General features: G+C 45.3%; 2 protein-coding genes across 3 annotated transcripts in view; one reads left to right on the top strand and one right to left on the bottom strand.

Moving 5' to 3' along the window:
* The window catches only part of LOC126548406 (uncharacterized), a 51,329-nt gene extending 32,006 nt beyond the window's left edge, over positions 1-19,323 (bottom strand). For both annotated transcript variants that reach the window (XM_050196548.2, XM_050196562.2), the window contains exons 1-3: positions 19,159-19,323; positions 7,659-7,973; positions 3,490-3,972 (exon numbers count right to left, since the gene is read on the bottom strand). In XM_050196548.2, the coding sequence (XP_050052505.1) occupies positions 3,490-3,972; positions 7,659-7,973; positions 19,159-19,317 (957 nt within the window). In that variant the 5' untranslated portion in view covers positions 19,318-19,323. The remainder of the gene's footprint in view (positions 1-3,489; positions 3,973-7,658; positions 7,974-19,158) is intronic.
* A 493-nt stretch (positions 19,324-19,816) lies between these two features.
* wbl (endoplasmic reticulum protein 29-like protein wbl) lies at positions 19,817-23,832 on the top strand. Its single transcript, XM_050196582.2, has 4 exons — positions 19,817-20,055; positions 20,281-20,419; positions 20,539-20,700; positions 23,419-23,832. Exons 1-4 carry the CDS (start codon positions 19,951-19,953, stop codon positions 23,742-23,744), a joined length of 732 nt encoding a protein of 243 aa, XP_050052539.1. The 5' UTR covers positions 19,817-19,950; the 3' UTR covers positions 23,745-23,832.
* Positions 23,833-25,862: the final 2,030 nt, after the last annotated feature.

The raw sequence follows: 25,862 nt of genomic DNA, 5'->3' as shown, positions 1-25,862 counted from the left end.
GGCGTCTGTTTGTTGGCTTCCTATGATACGATTATAAAGAACGGGCCCCTCGGTTCCCTTTCTTCTCATTCAACAATATGCTCAGGAGGATAGGTCAATGGACCGATCCACAAAACAACGCTCAACCATACAGCCTTACCATGCAAACATCTTGGCTGCCCACTACACAGGACCATCCGCCACTTCAGCACAGCATATCACCTTCCCGTTGTAACATTTTAGTATAGAGCAATGAGCAATCCGCTACTACAATGTGCACTTGAGCAGGACCCTGGGAGTTGTACAGATCTCACTGGCAATGGGCGTTCCGCATCGGGCATTAGCACAACGCCTGTGCGCATACCGTATTTACACGATTGTAACTCGACCCCCCCATATCGCGTGACCGAAAAAAAAAAAGTAAGAGAGCATACCCGAGGGCGCATTCGATAACGAAAATTTATTAGTAGCTGACATGGTCACTGGGCTACTCGTCTTCACTAGTGCTGCCATCGTCATCGTTGCTGCGGTCCCACAGCGCGTCGTGGTCCAGCGAAATTTCAAATTTGGCAAACGACCGCACCAGGACATCTTGCAGAACAGCAGCCCACGCCAAATGCACCCAACTACACGCAGCCGTCAGGGAGGCTCTTTTGACAGGTCCGGTTGGCGTAATTTCACAGTCTTCTGCCGCCAGCCACTCGTTGTACTCATAGCGGAGCAGAACTTTAAAATTAAGGCGAAGGTCCGGGCTTGTTTCATGACCACGTCGCACTTCACTGGCAGGGACCGATCACGGATTTCAGCGACCTACGCCGCAAGCTTAACCTACAGCTCCGGAAAGCGTCCAGACTTTGGCATGTGGGAAATTTCTCACTTGTCGTCACAGGTGAAAATTTCGCTTCGCTGCAGTCGCCACTCTCGCACCACCCGTTTAGAAACATCGAAATTGCGGCCCGCTGTGCAGTGATTTGTTTCTTCGGCGTAAAGGATGGCAGCCCCCTTGAACGCTGCTGTGAACGAGTGCCGAACGATTAGTGGGCCTGGAGCACTCATGACGACTGGGGAAGCATAGAAGTAGCACGTAGCCGGCAGTCAAGTGGAACGCGTCAAACCAATACCATGCCAATACCAATGCCTTCAAACAGAGAAATAGAAACCAGCGAGCGGTGTCTGCTCTTCCATGAACTACCGATACTCCCCGCAAGCGCCGCCGTTCTGAGGGTGCCGCCGCAAATGGGAACAGCGGCCCTTCCATCAACTATTGACACCCCCCCCCCCATGAGTGTTGCATGCACTGTAAAACTCTCAAAAATGTTGAAAAACCCTTCCGAAAAGCGAACAAACACGCGGGATAGTGAAAAGATACGGGTAGGGCCATAGAGCAAACAAAATTCTAACTACGTTGTAGCTTCCGTTGGTATCGCTTTTTTTGGCGGGGCCATGTTTCGGTTTCGATTGTAAGTCGACCCCCCAACTTCAGACTTCCAAATTTAAAAACAGGGGTAGACTTACAATCGTGTAAATACGGTATGTGTACGCTAAAGAATGCCATTTTCAAGCAGAGTGCGTTCCACATGTTTACTTGTGGTTATAATGAAAATTTTGTTTTCTTCGAACAGTCAAAGGTGCTCTCACCCTTCACAACCCACGTATTTGCGGTTGCATTGTATACTATTGGAAATGCAGCACTTTAACAACAGTGAGTGGATCTGATGTTTCACGCTGAAGGACAGCCATATAAGGGGGCGTCTGCTTTACAAGCTTGCATGTGGCGCAATACGTGAAAAAAAAAAAAAAGCCACGTTCTTGCAGTTATTTTCTAAGCAACGGTCATAGCAAGCATTACAGCACCACTTAAATTTCGGCACGGTGCCATACTCACAGACAACTTTCTGTGGCAGCTGAGGGAAAGCTATATCAAAGCTTCTGCAGTTGTTACTGGGCCAAGTATTTCGGCAGCATTCGAGCTTGCATTGGGTAACAGCTATTGAATCAGTGTAGCTTCCGCGTGCGACAGTTTCGCATTTGCCTACACAGTCACCGACCGATTTTCCGGACTCCAAAAATTCGGACATGCCCGATTATTCGGTCAGCTTCGCGGCACCGCCATTCTCCCCATAGACCATAATGTATAACAACTGCCGAAAGTTCGGACACCTTGCAACCTCTCGTCTGATTTTTCGGACACTCCTTGAGCCAACTCGATCGAGGGCATCATGCACCGACTCTGACCGGCGCATAGTTCGACTTGCTGAACGCCATTTTTGTTTTGAACGGAGCCTCCTTGCTGTCCCACGAAGTGGCGCTACTGGAAATCCCCGCTCATCATCATCGTTTTGGCCGTACAGCAGTTCCGGTTTCAGCTTAGTAAGCCATGTCAAGGCAATCCAGCAGCTGATTTGCTTCTTTCGTGAGCGACGCTGCGAGCAGGCCGCGTTGTTTGTTTGTGCGACAGGTGTTGGCACGGTGGTGTTTGCTTTGTGTGCTGTGTCGAGGTTTCGGTGATCTAACTCGGCGTACGGAAACATCGCGTCAGGTGTCTAATGGTGCCGACAGTGCCCGCGCAGACTACGCTGGGGAATGCCGGCAAGCGGGTGCCGGGAGGCCTAAGATTTGTCGCCTTCCGATGTGCTCCCTACTGACGCGGAAAATGTTCTGCCGAAACCTGCGCAGTGGTTGCATTGAGATTCCGGACACCGTCTCATTTGACAGTTTCACAGGTGCTGACACTGCTGTACTGACATGCGCAGAACTCGACGACGGCGAGATCATTCGTCAGGTTTCTGCTGCACCGCCGGACGATGACTCCGAGTCGGAAGATGACGCACTATGTGCTACGCTGCCGTCGCAGGCGGAGCGTGCACAAGCAGTGACTGTGCTTTCAGCCGCCTATAGTGACCGTACGACCCTCTCCGAGATTCAGGCTTATCTGATTGCGCGTAAACGGAACAGCGTGCAACGGTGCACTCACGATTTCTTGAAGCCTACTGCAGAGCCCAAATAAGTGCGTGGAAATAAAGGACTTCATTTTTTTTTTCTTAATAATCCGCTTTTTCGGACACCTGTTTATTCGGACATTTCTGCAGTCCCCGTGAAGTCCGAATAAACGGTCGGCGACTGTATGCGGAACAACATTTTGACACTTGCGCAACTCTACACGTAACCGGAGCATGCTGAATCTGCTGAGAGGGCTGTTCGTCTATGCTAAGCGCATGTGTAGAAAGAAAAAAAAAAAAAAGAAGAATGCACAAGACATTTCTGTTTCACTCCCAAACAAATATAATGGGTTTTAAATGAGCATTTCCGCGTTTTTGATTCAACAAGGTTCTCAATTTAATGAAATGATTCTAGAGACTCGCCAACTTTGTTAAATCGAGGTTTAACTGAACTTTCCACTGTCCCCTGAAATATAAGAAATGCACAAACATCATGCCACCCTTACACGTTCAACGGCACCCCAACTTTTCTGCAGAGGAAACACGCCAACTCCGAAGATCGCACACACACCTTTGCAGCAATGAATGTGGTGTGGTTGTGGTCTATGACTGCAGTGGTGACCCGGCGGGGCCCATGGTCCAGCGGTGCTGGCAACTCAACAGTGTCGTCGTTTGTGGCCATGCTGCTGCCGTTCTTGATGGTCACCAGCTCCTGGTCGGGCTGCGGGGTCTTGCCAGGCCTGACCAGGAGCGGGAACTTGATGGCGCAGGAAGGCTCGTCAACCCTGCCGAGGGCGGCCACTGCAGCGCTGGGCTTCTCTTCGTCAGCGCGCGATGCCTCGCTGCCGCTGCTGCTTCCGCTTCCAGTGTTGCTGCTGGCTGCTGTAGCTGTTGCCGTGGCCGCTTCGATGTGGTGGTCGAGGCGCGCCGTGCGGCCGTCCGCAAGGCGAGATGCGGTCACCTGCCTCATGCCGCGACCTGCCGGATTGGGGACTCCGCCCCCGCGCGGTCGCACCATGCTGGATGACGGCATGGGAGAGCTGCTGGCCAAGTCCTGCACACACAGAGGAAGGCCAAGCACATCAGAAGTTGTTTAAAGGAACAGCATGGAGCACAACTATTAGGTCAGAGGAACATGGTCAAGTCAAGGAAAGGCCCGATAAAGCCACGAAAATTTATGCAGCATGCACCCACTTCGGGAATCAATTTGATGCAAAGCACTTTACAGGGAGCTGGCTGTCCAGCGTCGTTTGGAATTGTACGAAGTGTGGAGCTACATGGCGATGTAAAGCAAACAATTGCGTGTGTGACAGAAATGCCAACGTTTGGTGGCTAATCTACACAGCTGTCGCTCTATCCCTCAGCCTCGTGCCTAACTCGTTATCTGTTCTACACATTGCATCCATTCAATTCTGCTGCATCTCCTTCCTTATATGAAGTGAAATATCATTTATTTACCAGTCAATCTGTAATCCACACTGTCTTCCTAGCCACCCTGCTGTCCCTTTTTTGCTTCGAATTGCTGATAAGCTTGACTTCACCCTGCCATTTGCTAGCTGCCTGGTTAGCTCAGATGGTAGAGATGGCTACGCCAGAAATCCACTGGTCCAGAGTTCGATTCGCAGACCAGAAGGAATTCCTCCTCAACTGCGAGGCTTTTCTTTCGAGAAACCCGGACGGGTTTCCTTTGTAGCAACTGCTACGATTGGGTGGATGTTATTTTCCCTTTTTTACCCTCAAAGCTTGAACTCTAGAGGTTAGAAAGAATGCATACAAGTAAGGTAAAACCCTGCAAACACGCTGTAAAACCATTGCAAGAAGTTGTAAAAGAGTTGTAAAAACCGGGAAAGACAGATAAGTGGAGTTTCAAGATTAGCAAATTCACAAAAATATACTTCTCTGGCCGCATATAGACCAGTCCACTCCACTCAGACCAGCATATTTTCTCACAACCACTTAGAAGGAACGCCAGTGTGCTTTTGCACAATGCTCATGCTGGCAGTGGCACGATCACTTCTGTTGCTGTGATTACGAAGCCGACCGAGCGGAGTCAGAGCACCTCTACTTGGCTTCTCAGTCGTTTCGCAACCGAGCTGATAGCGTGTCACTTGCGTCTGGGTAAAACACGCTTGTCAAGTGCAAAATCTCAGCGCATGAAATCTGAGTGGAGCAAAACATAAGTGGTACTAACTAAAGCCGTCTATTATCAATGAGATCACAGCTGGCCTTGAACGGCGGACGATATGAGTGGTGTAGAATCAAGTGAAACTTGTGACAAACAGTCCTGTCCCTTTTTGCCGATATTGCGGCGGCCCAAAGTATGGAAACCTTTGTGTAGCGATGTTTCTCGACATTTTTGCAGTCAGGATCTCGAGATATTCAGTGAGCAGCGAAAGAGAACACCGAGCCAGAAAATAATTTCAACTTAGCCTATTTTTCAAAATATCAGGGTTCGAGTTAACGATGGTTTACTGTATATGAAATGTGACGTAGGCATCTGTCATCTCTATACTGTACAAGCAACAAGTTCTCCACCTTCAGCTCCATCATCAACGCATCATCGTCATCTATAAATGTTGCAGTCTTGCTTTTCCATTTCTGGTTTTTATGTTTTCTCACATTTTTTTAACTGCTGGTTTTCTGTGTGCATATGATCCCTGACTGCAAGAAATCTCGACCACGTGCGTGCTTCCACTAGGTTGTGAAGACGGTGAAGAGAGTGACAGGCTAGGCTTCAACAACTACTTGAACACAGAAGCAGATGTGCAGATTTTGTACACTAACATTGAATATGAAGTCAGCCACATTGTGCCGATAGACAAAGCCACCTCTCGTGCGATCAGCTGGTTTAGCGATGGTTATATAGGGTCCCTGCATGTCGTCTGGAGCTTTGTTCAGTGTATCAGTGGTGATCAAGACGCTGCACGTGATTAGAGAGTTTTAGAGAACACTACCCTTGATGCAGCAAACTACTATGCCAAGCAATCCCACATTGGCAATTGCTTCAAGTAGTGCCTTCAGGTAGTCTGCTACATGAAAAACAAACGTAACATGCTTGTGTTGTGCAGTTTTGTTCTTCTTTTTCCCAGCTTTATTCTTTTAGGCAATTCGAAAATCTGCGCAATTTGGAGATTTATTGCGGTTGGCAGACTACAGATACTACTGTACGTGCCTTCAAGTGGTAAATTGGTTTGACCTTCGCACACGCTATTGTGCGTTCCATACACTCTGCTATCGTTGCCAACCCCTCTGTCAGCGTCATGTATAAGAATTGTTTCAATCAGTGTCGTCGAGCCGGAAGAACCCTGTGCCGACACAGCCCAAGCGTTGTGGAAAGGTTGCACTGACCTCGGCCATGTGTCTCACCGAGTAATCGAAAAATGAAATATTCGCCAATTTATTTATTGAAACATTAACTATTCGTACATTTGAGCAACCGCACACCCCTACTGAGAAATTTCCACCACCGCGCAAGCAGGCGAAAATAGCGCTTTGGCACAGCTGATGCACACGGCACTCGCGGTTGTAGCAAGATGGTGCAGTTAAACCATCATTGTACAAGGACAAAGTTTAGGCAAATGCATGTAGCGATATAGTTTCATAAAGTTACTAGAGGTGGCACTAGTGTCTACGGGAGCTGCAAGCAGGGCAGTTCAGCCAGGTAATGACTGGTAGTACATGGATTTGTGTAAACTTCGTCCTTCTGGCTTTAAATGACTTCATGTCTTTGGAAAAGTGATCATCTTAAAAAAAAAGGACTGCAACATAAATCATTAAATGAACACTTAAAATTGTCCGACTGCAGAATTAAAACACAGGACCTCTAGCACAGAAGCCCTATATTGAAACTATTACGCCACGAACACATGGACAAGCGGAACCACTGCAATTAGCAGCAGTTGTGTGTGCCCGCAGAGTATTATTACCTACTACATTAAAGAAAAAGTATAAACTGGTTTGAAATTTAGGTACAGATAAAGCATAATAAACGAAGCCACAAGAACGTCCGATGCCCCATGCATGAAGATTATACAAATCCATGTATCACACATCATTCTCACGGTGCCTGAACGATTGTAGCAACAGCGTTCCCTCCAGTTATTGTAGGAAGCTCTATGCATGTAACTACCCCTCGAGTCATGGTTTAACGTCCCAAAGCAACACTGGGTCCGACATGCTGTAGTAGAGAAATCCAGTTTAGTTTGGATAACCTGGAGTTGTTTAACATACAACTAAATCTCAAGCAGATGAGGGTAGAACCAACAAGCCTATGCTCAGCAGCATGGCTGCCATAGCCACCAAGCCACCACTGCAGGTGTACCCATTCCAATGCGTGCCAAAACATCATACACGTAACTCCTGTAGACACTACGCTCTTAATCTCATTGGCCATAGGTTCCACTAATAAATGAAGAATTGCAAAAGTGTTCCACTTACTAAAAGGAACATATGGAGCAAATGTCCCCGAGTGCCAGCTTCTCCTTTGTTTGGTTCAGCTTGTTGCCGCTGTTACTGTATATGAATTAATCTTGTTTTGCACAAGTTTCACCGAGTGGAAAAGTCCACTAGATTAAGTGAAACGTACCTGCAAAATTGTTACTTATTGGAACTTATCCGGAATGAGGTCAAGGAAGTAGCGCCATATTTACCTCTAGCAATTATTTTTAGGAAACTCGGCAATGGATGGCAGGAAGGGGGAGCCACAGTGTACACACGCACACACACACACAACACACACACCTGAAGCGAGATGGAGCCGCCCGGCCTGTGGTGGTGTCGTGGCTGGTGGTGCCCTCCGGAGGCAGACGAGGAGAGCAGGGGCAGTGCGTGCAGGGAGCCATCAAACAGCTCCTCCTGGTCGCGCACCTCGCGGCGCAGGCTGCGCACCAGCGAGCTCGAGCGCGCCTGCGGCTTGCACTCCACCAGCTCGCGCAGCACGCTCTCAAAGGCGTCGTCCGAGAGCTGGTTGATGTCCCGCTCCCCCACACCCTCCTCCTCCTCCCGCCACTGCTGCGGCAGGGCCTTGGCCACCACTCCACCACTGCCGCCTAGCCTCTGCAGCACAGACAAACAAAACCAAGTCATCCCCTCCGTTAAGAGCGCGCACATTATGCGTGTGTGATGCCGCCTGGATAGAAGCTTCAAATTTGATGAATTTCTCTAGGTGCAATTTTTGAGGTTCCTAAAAAATAAGGTTGGCTTAAAATGTGACAGTCTCCAAGTTGGTTCCCAAGCTGCCCACAAGGCTCTAAGAAAAAGAAGTTAACACAATTCTGCTAAGTCTTCTGAGCTCAATGTTATTTGTAGCAATGCATGTCCTTCTCACTTAGGAACTCTTCTGCATGAATGCCATGTTTGCTACAGTGAACTTTTTTTATTTCGTAAAGAATCTGTTTAGTCGGACAAAAAAAGGAAAACACCCATTATTCTCCTCGAGGATTAGTAGGATGGGCGAGCAGTGAAAGAATAAGGTCACCATTACTTTTCACACAGCTATGAGACTTGCACAATGTGGTGAACTACGAGCATGTGCGAAAGGAGTGCACTGATGCACCATTGAGAGCAATGGCACACTTGCAGTTAAGCTTTATTGCTTTTAAGTCACGACCGTGCTAGTATCTTTTGCTTTGTAGACACTACTGAGGTGTGCAAGGAGACATTTCCGCCGACTGTCAATCCTTTTGTCTTCCCTTTTTACTTGCATTTCAAACACATTTCAAAGAGCGAAGAAGGGATAGCCAAGAGCTTTCAGAATCATAGTTCAGATGCAACACAGCCATCATTACCTCCCCTTAAGTGGAACATTTCCAGCACTTGACTGCAAATATAGGTATCAACCTAAGTGGAGGCCCTTTAGTACGGGGACTACTTCAATTTTCCTATTCCAATACATACAAAATGTCAGAATTCTCTCACAATTAGACAACTGCTAAATCAATTTTAATGAAATTTGTTACATTTAAGAGAACATAATACTATCAACTACAATTTTTAAAAAGCTGACAGAAATCAGTAGTCTAAAAAGAAAAACTTACTGCGGAAACTCCCTAGTGGAAGTTGCCAGACATTGCGTAAGCATTCAGTTGCTCATATATAGTTACATATATATACACACATAGTTATAATCATAAATTCCAGTAGTCATATACAGTCATAAGGCATTCTCATATATACTTCCATAGAACCCCATGCATTGCGTAATGCTGACAGATAGATGGACAGAGATTTTCGAGCAACGTAGCCCTACAATGCTTACGGATTAAAAAATTAAAGCACCAAGTTTACAAATTTGCAACTCTACAATGAAAACATATTGCAAGACAGTAAATTGCACCTACTAGAAAATCTTAAGTGGACGAATGTGAAGTGCTTCCATGAAATTGTTATTCATATCTGCCAACGTGTCAAATTAAAGTTAGTAAAAACCCCTGCGAATAGAAAAGTGGGGGGAGGGGAGCAATAGCACACACTTTAAAAAAATATTTGCACAAACCACACACCCACCCACCCACACCCACCCACCCTTTTGAGGAATAAAAAAGCACCTTATTAACAATATCATTTAGATGCAGCATGCAAGCAACAGCAATAAACTTGCAACAGCAGAGACTGCCTAGCCACACATTCGGGGGTTTTAGATTTTGTGCACCCAAAGATTATGGACACAAATTGTTGGGTTTACAAAAGAATGCAAAAGGCTTACAATAATGCAAGCAGGGCCTGGCACCTTGGCTGCGGGAAAGTCCCTTTGAGTACCCAAATGTGCAAATTCTGAAGCTCCCTAGCCTGTTTTGATCATGACTTTTCCAGCAGCCTTTGTGCTGTAGATTTTGCCAGCTTAGATAACTTTACTGCATAAATTTGCCCAAACCAAGTAGTCTGGTTTTATGGACCCTTGTAGCGTATTAAATAGCATATTGGCTTTTGGGGTCCAAGGTAAATCCACAAATGAAGCATTGCAGGGTGACATGGGTTTGGCTTCTTTTGAAGTCGGAGAAGCGCAGAGGGAAATTAGTTTTGCAGAAAGACTCGGGAACATCAGTGAAAAGAAACTGGTGGCTCAAGTGTCCAAACATCATTATCTCGAAAGCATGAACACAAGCTGGAGGAATAAGTCAAGAAAGTTGGCAACGAAATATACCAGGTAAACGAAAGTAAATAGACAACCAAGAGTAATCAAAGAGAAAGTGAGAGGAACAAAGGAACAAGAGACAGTAAATTCAATGCAAACGGTGATAAACGAAAAGGGACCACAGAGATTTAACAATATGAAGACAAGGAAACCAGGAGGGTAAATGTCACAAAGGGCAGTGCCTTCCTATTTGAGGCACGAGTCAGGTGACCAAGGGCAAACATACCGAAAGCAAATATTTGTTACAGTATGAGGCATCTGCTTGTTGCAGCAAAGGCTTGGAAATGACTCGGCACATCATGATTGACTGCTAGGCTACTCATCCAGCAATACTATGATGCCCACCTAATAGAAGCGCTGGGATTCAAAGCAGATGGAAGCGTTAAGCAAGAGATGTTTAGAGTATTGGCAGAAAAAGAAAAAGCAGGGTCGAGGTTGATACAACTGGAGTCATTACAAGCATAGGCAACTGAACACAACAGAGAAGTTTTAATTGAAGAAATAAAAATCAAGGAGAGAGAAAAAATGCTGGATGCCATAGATGTAAAATCTGATTAGCTTAAGCAGGCTATGAGACTATCTGCTGCCACCCTGTTTAAATAAGGATGCCAATAAAAATCATCCTCATCAGTTTCCTATTAGTATGCAATTTCTGCAATCTTGCATAACCCGATCTCATAAAGCCTTGAAAAGGTTCTTGCAAGCAAAATTTATCCTAACACTTGATGTAACAGTTGTAAAAAATAGAATGAGTCCAAATATACAACTTTTATGAAGAATAAGCACAGTTGGCAGGCATATGCGTTGCTTTCGAAGGTTTTGCAGAAGTCCTTGCAAATTAACATTATACTTCAGAGTGGTGTACTATAAATTTTATTTTTAGATGCTTCAATAGGCGTAGTTTACAGAAATGTGATAACACTATATTTACGAGTTGAAGTCGCAAGCTAGATGCATCAGTTCCAATTATTTTTATAATAGAAGTGATGGCTTAGTTCAGACACCAGTTCTCCACGGTTGGTAGCGTTCAACCTTATCCTTTAAGTGTAACAAACTATCAAATGCAACAAATGTACAGGGGGAAAGAACAATAATGGATTAAACAGGTTCATGTTTATTTGCATAACCGAGGAATATTTACTAGAAAATAGCATAAACATATTCCACAGAAATTTGATGGTGCACTAGAGCTGCATGAAAAAATAGGGCGAAAGAAGGTTTGCATGCTTTTCTCGAAGTCAACAGTAGATACGAAAAAGTTATGCAGGTCCAATAGTGTTCGAATCTATTTGAAGTGAAATAAGTGCTTTACAACTAAATGCAATGCACAAGATGACATTCAGCGATGTTACAAGGAGTATGGGGATGTATGATGTTCATTTAGCAAAAACTAATGATGAGAGGTGCATGCACGGGAGTACAACACATTCAAATATAACTACATTAAAGAATATTGCACCCCTTGTGCCAGTCAGTGGCACATACCAAATGGGCCAAGAATCAATGCTCCAAATATAGTAAATATAAATCAGGGAAGTTATCAAAATTACGAAGAGCTCCCAGCACTTTAGAAATACCTACGAGCTAACATTGTAATTGCAGGTATGTTGTCACAATTTATTGTTTTGTTATGCGCAACAGCTGTGTTCATTGACACCTCTCACAGCACAGACACAGCTGCCCAGGAAATGCATAGGCGAAATATAAAAAATTGAATAAAATCAAAGAAGTCATTCAGTGTCCCACCCACTTCCATTAAGAGATCTGTGTGCCTTGGAGATTCAAAACAGTTGACATTGTAGGTATGTACAAGATTTTTGTCACGATTTAATGTTTCATAAGCAAAACAGGTCTTCTCATTGGCAGCTTTCTTTTTAGAGTGCAGCTCATAGGCGCTCGTTCCTGCAATGAGCGTTGCCGTAAGCGAGCGAACGAGCACCATGAAGGATAAAAGAGCAAAGGCGGAGAGTAGCAGGGGATGAAAGATGTAAGGAGGAAGCTGTAGTGGAACCACAAGGCAGAAAGTGGAGGAGGAGAATATGGCAAAAGCGCGACAAGAAAAGCACAGTGCAGCAACGATGGCTACGAGATGGCGGCAGAGTAGCACACGTCATCTGGGAGGTCTGCCTGCAGTTGCTGCTGTGAATTGTACCCATGTGCTGCTTCTCACTATCTCCAGAGACAGTTTAGCCAATACATCATTAAATGAAAACATGTGTAGAGCTGCGCTCTAATTTCACATTAGGCAGTACCGTAGTCGGTTAATTTTTTGGTCAACGCTCATTTTAGTCTACTTAAGCACTGAAGCCTGTAAAAAAGAACTATGCCACCACACGAGGCCCTCGTTCCACGTTTAGATTTACTATCTTCACACAGCACCATGTACCAAGTGGGGAGGTTCCACGTGTTTGTTATAAGTAAATATTTTCTGTACCAATGTATGATAGTAGGCAAAAGGAATCTTGGGTTTAAGAATCACATTGTAGAAGCACCGCTCAAAATCAACATGTCAATTCTATTACACCAACTTAGTTCGTTCGAGTTCACACAGCAATGAGGTCAAAACCACTACACAGCTAAAAATGCTCCTTAATGGAAAACCATCAATTTCAAGTGTTCACGAGATTATTATTGATGTCCTTGCCTCCTGATGCAAGACTTGAAAAACTGTACTACAGTAGTGCTGCCACTTCAAAAATCACAGGATACTTGTGCCCGTTTACAATTGAGGTGCATAAGTGAGCCAGAAGGGCAGGCAATGAATGGATGAAAAGCTCCAGAGAAGACTGTTCACATGAACTGGAGGTTTTCTTCCTTTTTCGTTTTACTCTATTTAAACTTTTAAAACTTTTTAATGAAACACAAGCAAGAAGTGGCTACACAGCTCACAGTGAAAAATGAGGAATGTGGAAAACAATCCTAACTTAAGGTGGTATATGAACATGCTTAATAAGCTTGTAGAGATTTTAATTGCCTGTGGCAAAACTATCCACCTTTTGAGCTGCATTTATAGTTGAGGCAGAACTTACCTACATGAGAAATGTCCAGATAGCTAATAAAGAAAGCTTTGCTCAATGTGTCTCATTTTTCACTTTAGTATGCATGTTGCAATTGCAAAATTGAAGCATAGTAGTGAAGTCACATTTGCTTAGTAAATATCGTAAAACTAGCACCCCTTTTGAGATATCTGGTTTTGAAGTGTGCTACAAAATACAATTAGTGAATCTTTAATTAGCCACCAGGACAATGACATTTGTCACAAGTAACATCCACCTCCCCAGGTAATCCTCCTGAACAGGCCAAGCTGTGCTACATGCTCCATGCAATATTTTAAATTTGTCCAGGCTAAAAACAGAATGGTATATCAAAGCCTAAATAGCAATAAGTGTAAAGGGCATACTAGTACTGCCGCTCACAATTACATCCCTTTGCAAGTTTAATGCAACGCACAGTTCAGCAAAAAGTGTGTTCAGCCTGACCAACCTTGCTTTGCCTACTGGCAACATTAAGCCATTATGCTGCTATCAAAAAAGGCAGCTGAGCGCGCAGGAATAATAAACAAACATGAGCTCAGCACAACTGTTGGACACTTTCATGCTTCATTCTTGAACATTTGTAAGGCACATGCTTTTCAATTCAGAGTGTCATCAACAGACCGAAGAAAAAAAAAATATGCACGTTCCTTTGATGCAATGAAAGATGTCTGGTTTCCATGCAATTCACTTTGTGCTGCTTCAGAGTTTTTGAGACTGCACTATTGCTTTACGATTCATCTGTCTCCCAATAAAAATAGATACGTATGGGCCAGCGTGGTAAACAATGAAAGGGAACTACGCAATTATTATTCAAGAGAGACTTTATATCCTCAACTGTTTCACATTTCTCAAGCTATTCTTGCTTGCACGAAGTCAATGGAGCTTTAGGTGCCCAAGTGAATTATACTCCACCCTGGGTGAGAAGGCACTCAAATTCAAAACATTGTGCCGCTTTCTTTCGTGCCTATGGCCAACTTCATTAAACCTTTATGCAAATACTATTAGAAGAAAGCCTATACATATTAAAGGGTTAAATATGCACAACACAAGCACAGCAAAGCACTGAGCATACCATATCATTACTCAAAACAACATGATAAGGTACTAGGAAACATGGCAGAGCAGCGAACTGAACTTAGGCGATAAGCATTGCCCCTTGTCAAGAACAAAGTGGGAAGACACTGTTTGGTTAGCCTGTTGCATTCCCAACGCACTTTTTACACTACGGGTAGCATCTTGTCTGCTGCTGATAGTGGTTATCAAGATTCTGTGCCCCTGCTGCTTTACCATAATTTTGGATCACTCCCTATATCCAAGATTTGAGACGCTTTCCATGAAATATTTGCATCATATTTTGCAACATAAAATTATTAGACACCAAATTACATGATGCATACTTATGGCTTTCATATGTGATGCACTATATTTTGGTCGTAAATGTGAGCAGTAAGAAAGGCCTCTTTCCTTAGTAGCATTGCCCAATATGTACAAAACGGTACAGTCAGTCTCGTGAAGCTGTGCAAGATTACTTTTATCTAGGCCAATTAATAACGGCACACCCTGACAACAAGAAAAATTTCCAGATGGAGTCAAATAGGGTACGTATGCTCGGATGATCGTCTACAGAGATATTTTCACTTTCACAATGGGTTCTGGGCACATGCACATAAGGGTCGAGCAAACGCGAGAAAGGAGCTCTCATAGGCTCTCGTGGGCTGAGCCTCACGAAATCTCACGAAAGTGGTCACTCAACATTACCTGCCTAAGTTGGAATGTACATGGCAGGCAGTCATGCGAGTTATTACAGCAAGCAGTAACCAGCAGATACTTTACGTCCTTAAATATAGCTTGAACTAAGGACAGTAGCGATCACTTTTGGGGACATTATCACTTTCACAAGATTCCGTGCAACCAGGTGCCAGACACATTAGTGTACCAGGCCGACAGCATTTCTGGCGAGGTGCAAAGCTTGCTATCTTTGCACATGCTCCAGTAATACCACTGACTGCACACTTCCGACTCGTCTGGTACAGTCCTGCAAACTCTCGCAAAATTGATAATACTCTCGATAGTGATCACCTGAAAATGTCGCGCCCCAGTGCATTCTGCAAGTATTGACTCATATGGCTAAAAAACTTGCAAGATAAAGGAGTTTGGGAAAAAGAAAACGATCACACATTGAGCAATGGAAGAAAAGCTACAGGCATAATGTTAAGAGACAGGATGGCAATACAGCGTTATGAATTAGTGGACGGGCAGAGCTGATATTCTAGTAGGGTTAAGAAAAAGAATCTGATTTGGACAGGTCATGTGATGTGTAGAAGTAGACACTCTGGTCTATTCAAATAACAAACAATGGATAACAAATAAAAATTGAAGGGGGGGAGGAACTAAGCTGTACAGCTGAAACCGTGAAGTATCAGGACTTTATGTTCAGGTGGCAGCGTATGTTATGTTTGTATTGGGTACGCAAAATTGGTAAACAGAGTGACACACAAAGGACAGAGAAGGCTGATCACAACCTCCGACCTTTCCACATCATGCTGTTTTTCTCTCAAGTACAGAACTAGCCGAGCATTCTACAATATTATTTCTTTTATGGAAGCTCCACTGCCCACCTTCAGCTAATAATTTTTTTTTTAATGTGCAGTTCCCAGCATCCAACTGAAATGAGCTGACTACGTTCAATGGACAAAAGTGCAAACAATGCCTTAAAGTTAGAATGAACAGGTATACTTCGCTTTTCTCAATTTTTGTCACAAGGTGAAAGACCAATGCAAGATCTCCAGATGCAGTGGCGTCACACACGATATAAAGCACATTAAATGTACGCCTATAGTTCACATACGACGACGACAACTGTCTGTGCAAATTCCAAACAAAGCCATAGGTGGCTTGGGGTGAAGCCCACTTCCACTTTTCTGCCTGGTGTTTCACCCCCCCTCACCCCCGATTGCTGAAAGGGTCTGCAAAACAATTTTTTTTCCTTTACTAAGCTTATTCACGACGTGTTTTGCACATTTAGATAGAAAATAAACACTTTTATCAGGTACCAATATGTGCCGTCGTTGAAGTAATATAAATGGTAGATGAAAGCAGCTTAGCACCGACTAGGCGTCCTGCGCCAAGATCTTTAGTTTTAAGCTAGTGTCGCAAAACAGACTCGAGAACCACTAAAATTCTGCTTCATCTGCGATCTTTCATCAGGTCGAAACTTCAACCCTCCGTGTTTCCAATAGGAAGGTCGGCCTACACACACACGAACCCAAGTTGCTAGCAATGACAGTGGTGTCAAACTGGATACGACATACTGACATCCTCTTAACTGTGCAGCAATATCCTGCTACAGCTCATTGTAGCACGATGCTCTACATGATATGGTGGATGCTGTTTGTAGCGAAATGTCTTTATAATCAGCTGAACAGAAACCTTTTCCACAAATCTACCTGCACCCTGCAGATTATAAAGTTTTCTTTTTTTTTTGCTTAATACATGAAAACTTCCATAAACCATTCAAGCTTTAATGATGGTCATTAAGCGAACATTCGCAAAGTACAGCAACGAAAAAAAAAAAAAAAGCTCATGCGAACAAGTGTGTGAATGAGTTATTTACAGACGATACTGGTACAGTGCGGACGCACTGGCCGCTTTTACACGAATGCGACAGAAGCGTGTGGCATCTGCTTCCAAGCGTACTGCATAGAATGTAAATGAGGCGATTCGCCAGGAAGGCGTGTCGAAGGCCACGGCTCTTACCGAAGTGCACTTTCGCTTATTTCTCTTCATTCTCTCTCTCTCTCTCTCTCGTCTGTCCAGGGAGCACTTGTAAGTGTCGCGTGACTAGTGGCCCCAGCTAAAGCATTATCCCGCACTTAGCACGGATCGGGAGCGCTTCGAGTAACGTGACCGCACGGACAGTTAAGTGGCTTACGGCCCTCGAAGAACGGGGCCGAAAAGCTCCCTAACATAATTGTCAAAAAGAAAGAAACACGCGGTACACCAACCCTAGTGGGCGACCGCCAAAGCGCAGGTTCCTTTTCAATCGGCGTGCGAAGCCACAAGACTGGGCAGCAAGCAAGCAAGCCGCTCACCCTCCTGCTCCCCGAGCACCGTGTCCGAGAAGCATAATGCGCGTTCTCAAGAAAAAAAAAAAAAAAAAAAAAAGCTGCGGCCTTCCGAGCACCTCACGAACGTAGTACAGTGCGGCGGTTACAAGGAAGCGAGCATTTCGGCGGTCGAGAAAAAAAAAAAAAAAAACGCCGCGGAGCAGAGAAGAGGAAAGAAAGACAGGCAGCGACCAAAAAAAATGCGACTTGCCAGGCCGCGAAAAAAAAAAAAAAAGCAGGCAGGCGCCGGCGGCAGCCGACGTGGCCGTATATTGCCGAACAACCAACAAACCGCGCGGGACCCGCTGGTTGGCACAGGACTTCTTCCCAAAAGACGACAAAAAGAACGAAGCAGTGGAGTCGTCTTCGCGGCGCAGTGTCGGCGTATCAGTTACGTACTCCGCCCTCGCACACCGTTTTAAGCAAAGAAACAATCGGAGGTTGATTTTATCGCGACAAATGAACACGCCCCGCAATTCGTCTGTTATCGCTTCACCCGGGACCGACGTCCTTCTTTGACGAGGACTGAAGAGTTGCTGCAGAGGCTGCAGCCGCATCGCGTACATTTCTTTTTTTACTACTTCACAGTCGAGGCACGGTCAAGGGGCGTTCTTCAATTTTATAAGTGCTGCATTCGTACGCGACGCTTTTACGATCGCCGCAAAGTTGCGTCATTAAATTTGTTTGCGCATGCGAAACTAACGTGGAAGGCTCGAGCACGTAATCTTAAGAAGCGGGAAGGAAGATGCAAAAAAAAAAAAAAAAAGGAAGGGTGGGCGAGGCGACAAATCGTGCTCCTGAATTTCGTATCAGACGTGAAATAGTTTTTTTTTTTCAGGACCACTACGAAAAAAAAAGTAAAAATTGCAAGGTCGCTTCACCACCCCACCCCTCGTGCCACCACTTGATTTTCAAACGCCAGCTTTTGCAGAACACGTGGGAGTGCCCGACTCGCAAAGGCAACGCATACTATGCGTTCCTGCTGCAACGGAAAGGGAGGGGAAAATAAAAAGAAAGTGGAGCGGCGCAGCGTCTTTTGGGCGTCGTACGCGTATAGCCGGCAGCAAAGAGGTTAGAAAGAAAAACGAAAAAAAAAAACGAACAGTTTGAGTTCACTTAGGCCTTGATGACAAGTCCACACCAATGCAAACACACGGAACGAGACATCGATCCGCTGCCTGCAAACATTTCACGCCCCTAAGCCGGCGTTCCAAAGGCAGACGACAACAGCACACACCCACGTCTTCCACCTATCAACCACAGGAAAACCAAACGCTCGTGGCGCCTCGATGGGATACCGGGCATAGACGAACGCGAGGATCGCGAAGCAAGAAAAAGGACGCTCACACAACGCGTGGCATTCAGCACCAGCATGCGTGACACCCGCGTGAAGGCGACTAGCAGTGTTGCACGGCGCGAACGCGGAAAGGCTACGCACAACACGACGATCTCTCCGGCTTGTGCACCGTCCAATGTCACCTCGCTGGGGCGGCGATAAGGGGGAAAAAGAAAAGAAAAAAAAAGGGCACCCCGTTATCTCGCGCAGCAACGACGAATGATTCCTCCGGAGCGAAAATACTCACCAAATGTGGGGCACAAATTCTCGCACGCCGTAACCACACGCGTTTCCCACCGGCGTGGCCAAAACTAAGCATGACGGAATACGATGCAACCATACGATGACTTGGGAGATCAGCCGAGCAGTGGTGCTCCCCTCCGCGCTAAACGTCGGCTCGAAGACGCTCGCAAGGCGTCGAAATTCGCTAACGCTCTAGCGGCGCCAAGTCAAGGAGCGGCAGACGGACGCCAGCACGTGAACCTGGCCGTAACTGCTCTGATCCGGGCGCAGTTTTTGGGTATAAATTCCAGATTTAAGCCTAAAACCCATAAGCCTATCCCCCAGCTTTCTGAGGTCTACAATTTCTCAAAACACACCCACCAAATAAAGAATAACTGCGGGACTGTACCTCGTTGTTGGAGACCTTCTTTGATAGGCTACGTTCCCTGGTCCGTGAGTGCTTAGAGATCACTTCACTGTTCGGAATCGGCGCAGGAGAAACGGGAAAATTTGAGCGTAAATCCGTCGATAGGATCCCGTCTATCTCCTGCTCGGAACATGCTGCCATCTTGAATACGCCGAAATAAAAGCGGCCTTATGATTGGCTGAAAGTACTGTCATTTGTAAACTGCTGCATGATTGGTTGGATAAGACAGCTTTTGCTTTTATCGCTTTTTACGTAACCTGCGAATAAAAAAAAGTCAACTTACGTGGGGTGTTTGGTAGTATTTCTTCAGACACAGTTCGTTTACAATCCTAAATTAACACTTTTATTTTGCTCCTTTGTGAGGCAACACATTGCTGCGCTAGGCTTACAACTAGGCGAGTCTGTGTGCCTAGCGGTGCATTATAAAACAAATTTCGCGCCTTATCTCTTAAATTACGACTTGCCCAAACAAGGCTATGAGCATGTATCACAGCGATCATAAACTAGCGAGTAGATCGCAAGCAACTCGCAAACTAACGCTAGCACGCGCAATCCCATTGCGAACGCCATCAAGGGCACGTGGTTTTTGGGCTACTCTGGCCAATCAAATCACGCGACGTTTCTGCCTTCGAACCAATCGCCGAAGTACAACAAAGACGGGCCGGGTTCGTTCCCTGGGTTCATGATATACGGCCAGGGCCACGGTTGAGTCGGCGATCCTCATTTTGCGAACTTGATCTCCGTGCGGGTGGACCGTTTCCGCGCTTGTCGAGTATGTGGCTTAGGTCTGTCCTCCTGTGCGTGGCTCTGGTGAGCAGCACAGCTTTCGCTTCGAGTACGAAGGGCAGCGTTTCGTTGCTGACGTCCACGTTCGACAAGGTATGTGATATGTAATACTCCCCCGAGAAACCGTGCCGATGGAACGCGAGTAAATTCTTTTCGTTGTCGGCCACTTGAATGGTCTTCCCAAGCGGTGGTAGTGTGTGCTGGCTGGACACTAGCTCTAAAGCGAAACTGGTGCGGCTAAACCATGCGCGGTTTTTATTTTTTGCTGTGGGAATTAAAAGGCGCTTTTTTTTCCTTTTTATTCATCTACCATTCCAGATCGTTCCAAAGTTCAAGGTAACTCTGGTCAAGTTCGATGTCACCTACCCTTACGGAGAGAAGCACGACGAGTTTGTGAAAGTTGCCGAGGAGTCTCAAAACACACCCGATTTCCTGGTTGCCGAAGTTGGCGTGCAGGGTATGTCGCGCACTCGGCACCTGCCCGCACCTGCCGTTACCCGAGTCTACCAGCATTCACGGCGGAGCACCTGCTGTTGCGATGCATCACATTGTCCTTTTCTTCCTCGCTCTATGCAGATTACGGCAACAAGGAAAATGCGGACCTCGCCGAGCGATTTGGAGTTAAGAAGGACGATTTCCCCGTGCTGAAGCTGTTTGTCGCCGGTCAGGAAGAGCCGGTGACATTCACGGGAGACTTTAAGGCCGACGAGATCAAAGCCTTCGTTAAAAAGAACTCCGGTAAGACGGTTGTTATCTGAATATACAAAAAAAAAAATGTCTTGGATGAAGCGCTTCCCTTATCGTTGCTGCCGATCACTGCCAAAAAATTGAAGAAAAATATGATGAATGAGAAGCATATCTTTAGCCAATGTATTCCGAAGCGGGTTCTAAAGTGTCACGCAAGACCACGTCATCGTTACGCATTCCATGAACCTCATCATGCCTGGCGGCTGTATTGACCATTCATCTGCAATTGCGGCACTAAAGCATTTGGCCCCTGATCTATCTAATGCTACCGGTTAGACATTGTTTTTGCGCATGCATTTCATGCTTTTGTTCAAGCTTCCCTAAATAGCCGACTATATTCGGCATATGCACTCGCTATTCTTTCCACATAATCAGTGTTGATTACTCGGAAAGAACTTTCCCTTAAGCTTGGTAAACAAGCTGGACACTACAGTCCTTGGTCTTTACTTAAATCTAGTATCCATGTTTCAACTTGGACATGGCCATGCCAAGCTTGGATTGAATATGCATGGATTTTTTTTTTTTTTTTTTTTTGTAAGTTGTCCCATTTACAAGCGTGAACACTGCAAAACTCTTGTGTTAGTCGCCTACATAGTACTGACAACCAGGACGAAGTGACTGTTGGAATTCAATGAGCACAATTGCAGAGCGGAGCCATCTTGGATTTCACTTATCATTTCTGTGCACCCTTGGCATGCGTTGTATAAACTTGAGCAATGGCAAGGGCTTGTTTCTACTATAATGCCCCATTGAGCACGGAACATGAGAAAACAAGGTGGAAGGCGCAGTTTCTGTGTTCCCCCAACGCATTGGCAGCACATTTAATTCAGATGCTCGGCTGCTGTTGTGAACATGTTAGTGGAGCTTGATTTCCAGCTGCCATGGCCACATTTCGATAGGGTGTAATGCAATAATGCTTTACTGCCACGTCATCCCATATGGTCAAAATTAATATGCGGCCCTCCCCTGCAGCATCTTGTTAAAACCTAAGCTATACACAAAACTACTCAGTTTCATAAATAGCAGGCCAAGCTTTGGAAGGCTAAAGAGGTGGCATTCGTGTAAGAGATTTTGTTGCGTATGAAACGGATATGGGTATCCATTATGTAATTCAGCATAACATTAATTCTCGTACTTTTATTTCACAAATGACTAATTCCCTATGTGGAAAGTGTCTGAGATATTGAACTATTGGCTGGCGTGTGAGCAGAGCCGTGCATCTTGCAGCCAGTGGGCACAGTGAACCACTTTCCCTCATGACCAAAACATACTGTGCCCGATACTGGAAGCATCTAGGGGCACAAATAATGCGCGATTTTGAAAGTTATTAGTAGAAATCATTGCACATTCAAAGCAATGGCACCGTAAGAAGTGCGGAGCAACAATTCACGAGTAGCTTGCACAGCTTTGCTTGCTGCGTATGAAATGTAGCATGAAGCACATATAAACTGTACCTTGCCTACTCCATGCAGTGCAGCAAATGCTACAGGCCCATGTCAGCCAACTGTAGAAGAGAACCACGCTGATTCCTTCAGTGTCCGCATGCGATGGCTCTCTGCCACATTAAGCAAAGCAGTCTTCTCTTTTCTCTTACAGTTGGCTCCTCTTACTCTTTGGTTGTCAAACGCCCTAGCCTTTGCTACAGTGCATGGAGTTGGTGAAGCCGCGTATATCGCCTGGCATTGCTGGTTATGCATTGCAAATAAGTATAAATAAGTGCAAGAGTTGTCCTCTGTTTATTCCCATAGTGGAATAAAAGGAACACGTGTCAACAGGTAGTGTGTCGAAACGAAAACGTCTCGGGGCCCGTACGGCTCCCTTGATCACGAGGAAAGCAAATGCGGTGGTGCTTGTTAAAGTATGGAAGAGATCGCTTGCGTAGATTTCGGGCAGACTCCCATGTGTCCCATCTATTGCATGCTGCGTTGTCTGCGCGTGCAGCAATTCTACCATTAGTCGTGGAGGCATTATCTTCTTTGTGGCAATAATTGATGCCAAGTCCCAGTCTATGCAATGGCCTGTACTCTCGTAATGTTACGATAAAGCGTTGGAAACCGAGCTTCCCGGCCACGGCGGCCGTATTTTGATGGGGGCGAAATGCAAAAACACCCGTGTACTTAGATTTAGGTGCATGTTAAAGAACCCCAGGTGGTCCAAATTTCCGGAGTCCCCCACTACGGCGTACCTCATAATCGGAAAGTGGTTTTGGCACGTAAAACCACATAATTATTATATCATTTGACATCAAGACGATGGCATCAGGGGAAACCAATGCTTCCAGCACTTTCTCGAAACACGAACACAGGCCATGCGATAAATAGGACACGTGGGAATCTGCCCGAAATCTACGCAAGCACACAGCACCATCTCTTCCATGCTTTAACAAGCGCCACCGCATTTGCTTCCCTTGTGGTCAAGGGAAGCGTATGGGCCCTGGAACGTGGGTTTCATTTAGTACACTTTGCCCCTGGGCAAGTATTCGTTTTATTCCAATATGTTCATTCCATGCCAGACAGGTTTCCATCGAACTCTGGATTATCTGTTTATTCCCATTCGCATTTCATTCTGTGATAGCATAAAAAGTTGAACTGAGCAAATTGTTGCCCTAAAATTTATAGCTACATTCAGGTATCTGAATTCTGGTCCTTCTCGCAATCTCAGAGTGCATGTGGGATCTTATTTTGCATATCCACATTGCTTCTTGCACAGGTATCAAGTTGCAGCTGAAACACTGTCTTCCAAAGTTTGACGAGCTGGCTACCAAGTTTATGAAGGAGGAAGACAAGACCAAGCAGGAAGGCATCCTGTCAGAGGCGAAAAAACTCCAGGAGTCGCTCGAGAAGGAGGCAGACAAAAAATCTGCTGACGTCTACATCAAGATGATGCAGAAGGTTTTGGAGCGCGGCAAGGGCTTTATCGACAGCGAGACTGAACGGGTGAAGAACATCCGCAATGGCAAGATCACGCCGGCCAAGAAGGAGGAGCTCCAGGGACGTCTCAACATCATCGGTTCCTTCGTCAAGGACGAGTTATGAGAAATTGGCACGTGTTACATCAAGCAACCATGGCGTTTTTTTTTTCTTCATGAGAATTCTCCATTTCATAGTGTCCCGACTGCTGGACTTCTTCATGCAGTGACATCATAAACATTTTGAAGGGCTTGGAAACTACCGTTCTTCTCAGAAGAGGGAATGTCTTCTTGCTTTTCATCGGGTATTTTGTTTAATCAGTGGCTGCTAGTCTAGTTTTTTTGTACCTCCGCAGGCTTAGAGTGTGCATGTTTTTTTGTTCTGCCGCGAATTTTGTTAAATCAAGTCATTTTTCATTATCACCATAGACAAATTTGTTTTTCAGAAAAAGACAAATAAAGGCTCCTTGTTTATTAAAAGTAGATGTCCCCTGTCCTTATGTTCCAAACACTGGTACAGAAAACATTGACTCTCTAAGCTCTCTGTTGTCTGCTATGGTGCGACTAGACACATGGCCACTTGTACTGCAGCAGCATGACGGACCAAGCGAGTGCCTGCATGTCGTAGTGTTCAGCTCCGGCATGACCGCCATCTGTGTTGTGAGATTGCAACACGCGTGCCTCATCAGAAACAAACCAAAACTACCTTGTGAAAAAGGTACGAATAAATTATTTAGGATATTCAGAGTTGTTCAACCCAGTGCAGTGGCTTAGCGGCTACATATAGTGTTGAGCTGCTGAGGTTGTGGGCTTGATCCCAGCCACAATGGCTGCATTTTGATGGGGGCGAAATGTAAAAACGCCCGAGTACTTCGATTTCTGTGTGTACGTGGCAATGAACCCCAGGCGGTCATAATTAATCCAGAGTCCTCCACTACGTAGCATGCCTCGTAATCTCATCGTGGTTCTGGCTAAATTGAATCAATCTGAGGCTTTCCAGCATTCTTTATTGGTGGTTTCCAAGTCCTGGACTCCCTTTAATGCCAGAAATGTGTCAGTTTTTAAGACTGTCTGCACTCTAAACCAAACAAAAATACCAGCCAGTCTTGAAGCGTGCAAGTATTTATTCCATGAAGTAATTTCATACATAGAGACTGTCATTACCACATGCAAGTACAGTCAGAAATGGTGCAGCGCTCTTTTCCATTTCTTTGAGCAGCGTGCTTATACCCAGCACGCCAGCAAATTTTGTTACGCATTGCAATTGTGTCGACGTTTGGAGACCTACTTCAGTATCATACAGCTTAGAAAATATGTATCTGGTATCTGTAAGGATCCTTTTGTCCGTTGTAGCACCTGACAAATATCCTGCGTGCCATGATTGCCTTACACACAAGCTACCCTTCAGAAGTGGCATGGTTGTTGACCTTTCGAATGGCTCGCCAACTGCAGTGTGAGCCACAGCTGCACAGGAAACAATCCTGTAGCCTAACAGGTTCAAACCTATTAGCTTGTACATGCTCACAGGAAATACGTTTTTCTGCTTTACAACATCCAAGTGTCCTTGCGAGCTCTTGTGGCACCGGTAACGGGTTCTTGTATATGGAGCAAAAAACTTGTGTTCCAGGTTTTCAAGGCCACATCGACATTTAAAAATCGCAGACCACATGTTAAAGGAGCGCTCGCATATTTTTTACTTTAAGTGAACGTCCTAGCTTTGAAAAAATGTTGGCAAGAGCATGCTAAATAATTTCGTATAATAGCTTTCCTACAGTCAGATTCAGTTTCATTTTCCAGGAAGTTACTGTTGTGCTGCAGAAGGCAGTCATGTGGAAGCAGGACATTGCAATGTTCTGCCACTCTTTAGAGTGCAGCTCTTGGGCGCCTATTCCTGGGATGAGTGTCGCCGTTTCTTGGTGTAACTGCACCAATGTGTTCTGCTACTGCTTGTGCTTTTGTCGTCTTCCACAGCTGGCTCCGATGCTGCTCATCATGCAAGTGTTCCTATTCTGCATCAAAAATGGCATGTTGGGCCAGTTGGTTGGGATTCATAGTGGTTCGTTACAGCACAATACAAGAGAAGGACACAAGAAGGTATAAAAGCGACGACACGGCGCTGACTCTCAACTGATATTTTATTGAAGATATGTATAACATATATATAGGTGCCAGTTTATAACCATGACATGCACGAGGCACAGAGACGCAACTGTGACAATCTGACTCATAATCAAAATTGACATAG

Source organism: Dermacentor andersoni, chromosome 3 (genome assembly GCF_023375885.2).
Source record: "Dermacentor andersoni chromosome 3, qqDerAnde1_hic_scaffold, whole genome shotgun sequence".
In the NCBI taxonomy this organism is placed as follows: Eukaryota; Metazoa; Arthropoda; class Arachnida; order Ixodida; family Ixodidae; genus Dermacentor; species Dermacentor andersoni.
This window is presented reverse-complemented; position numbering and strand designations above follow the sequence as displayed.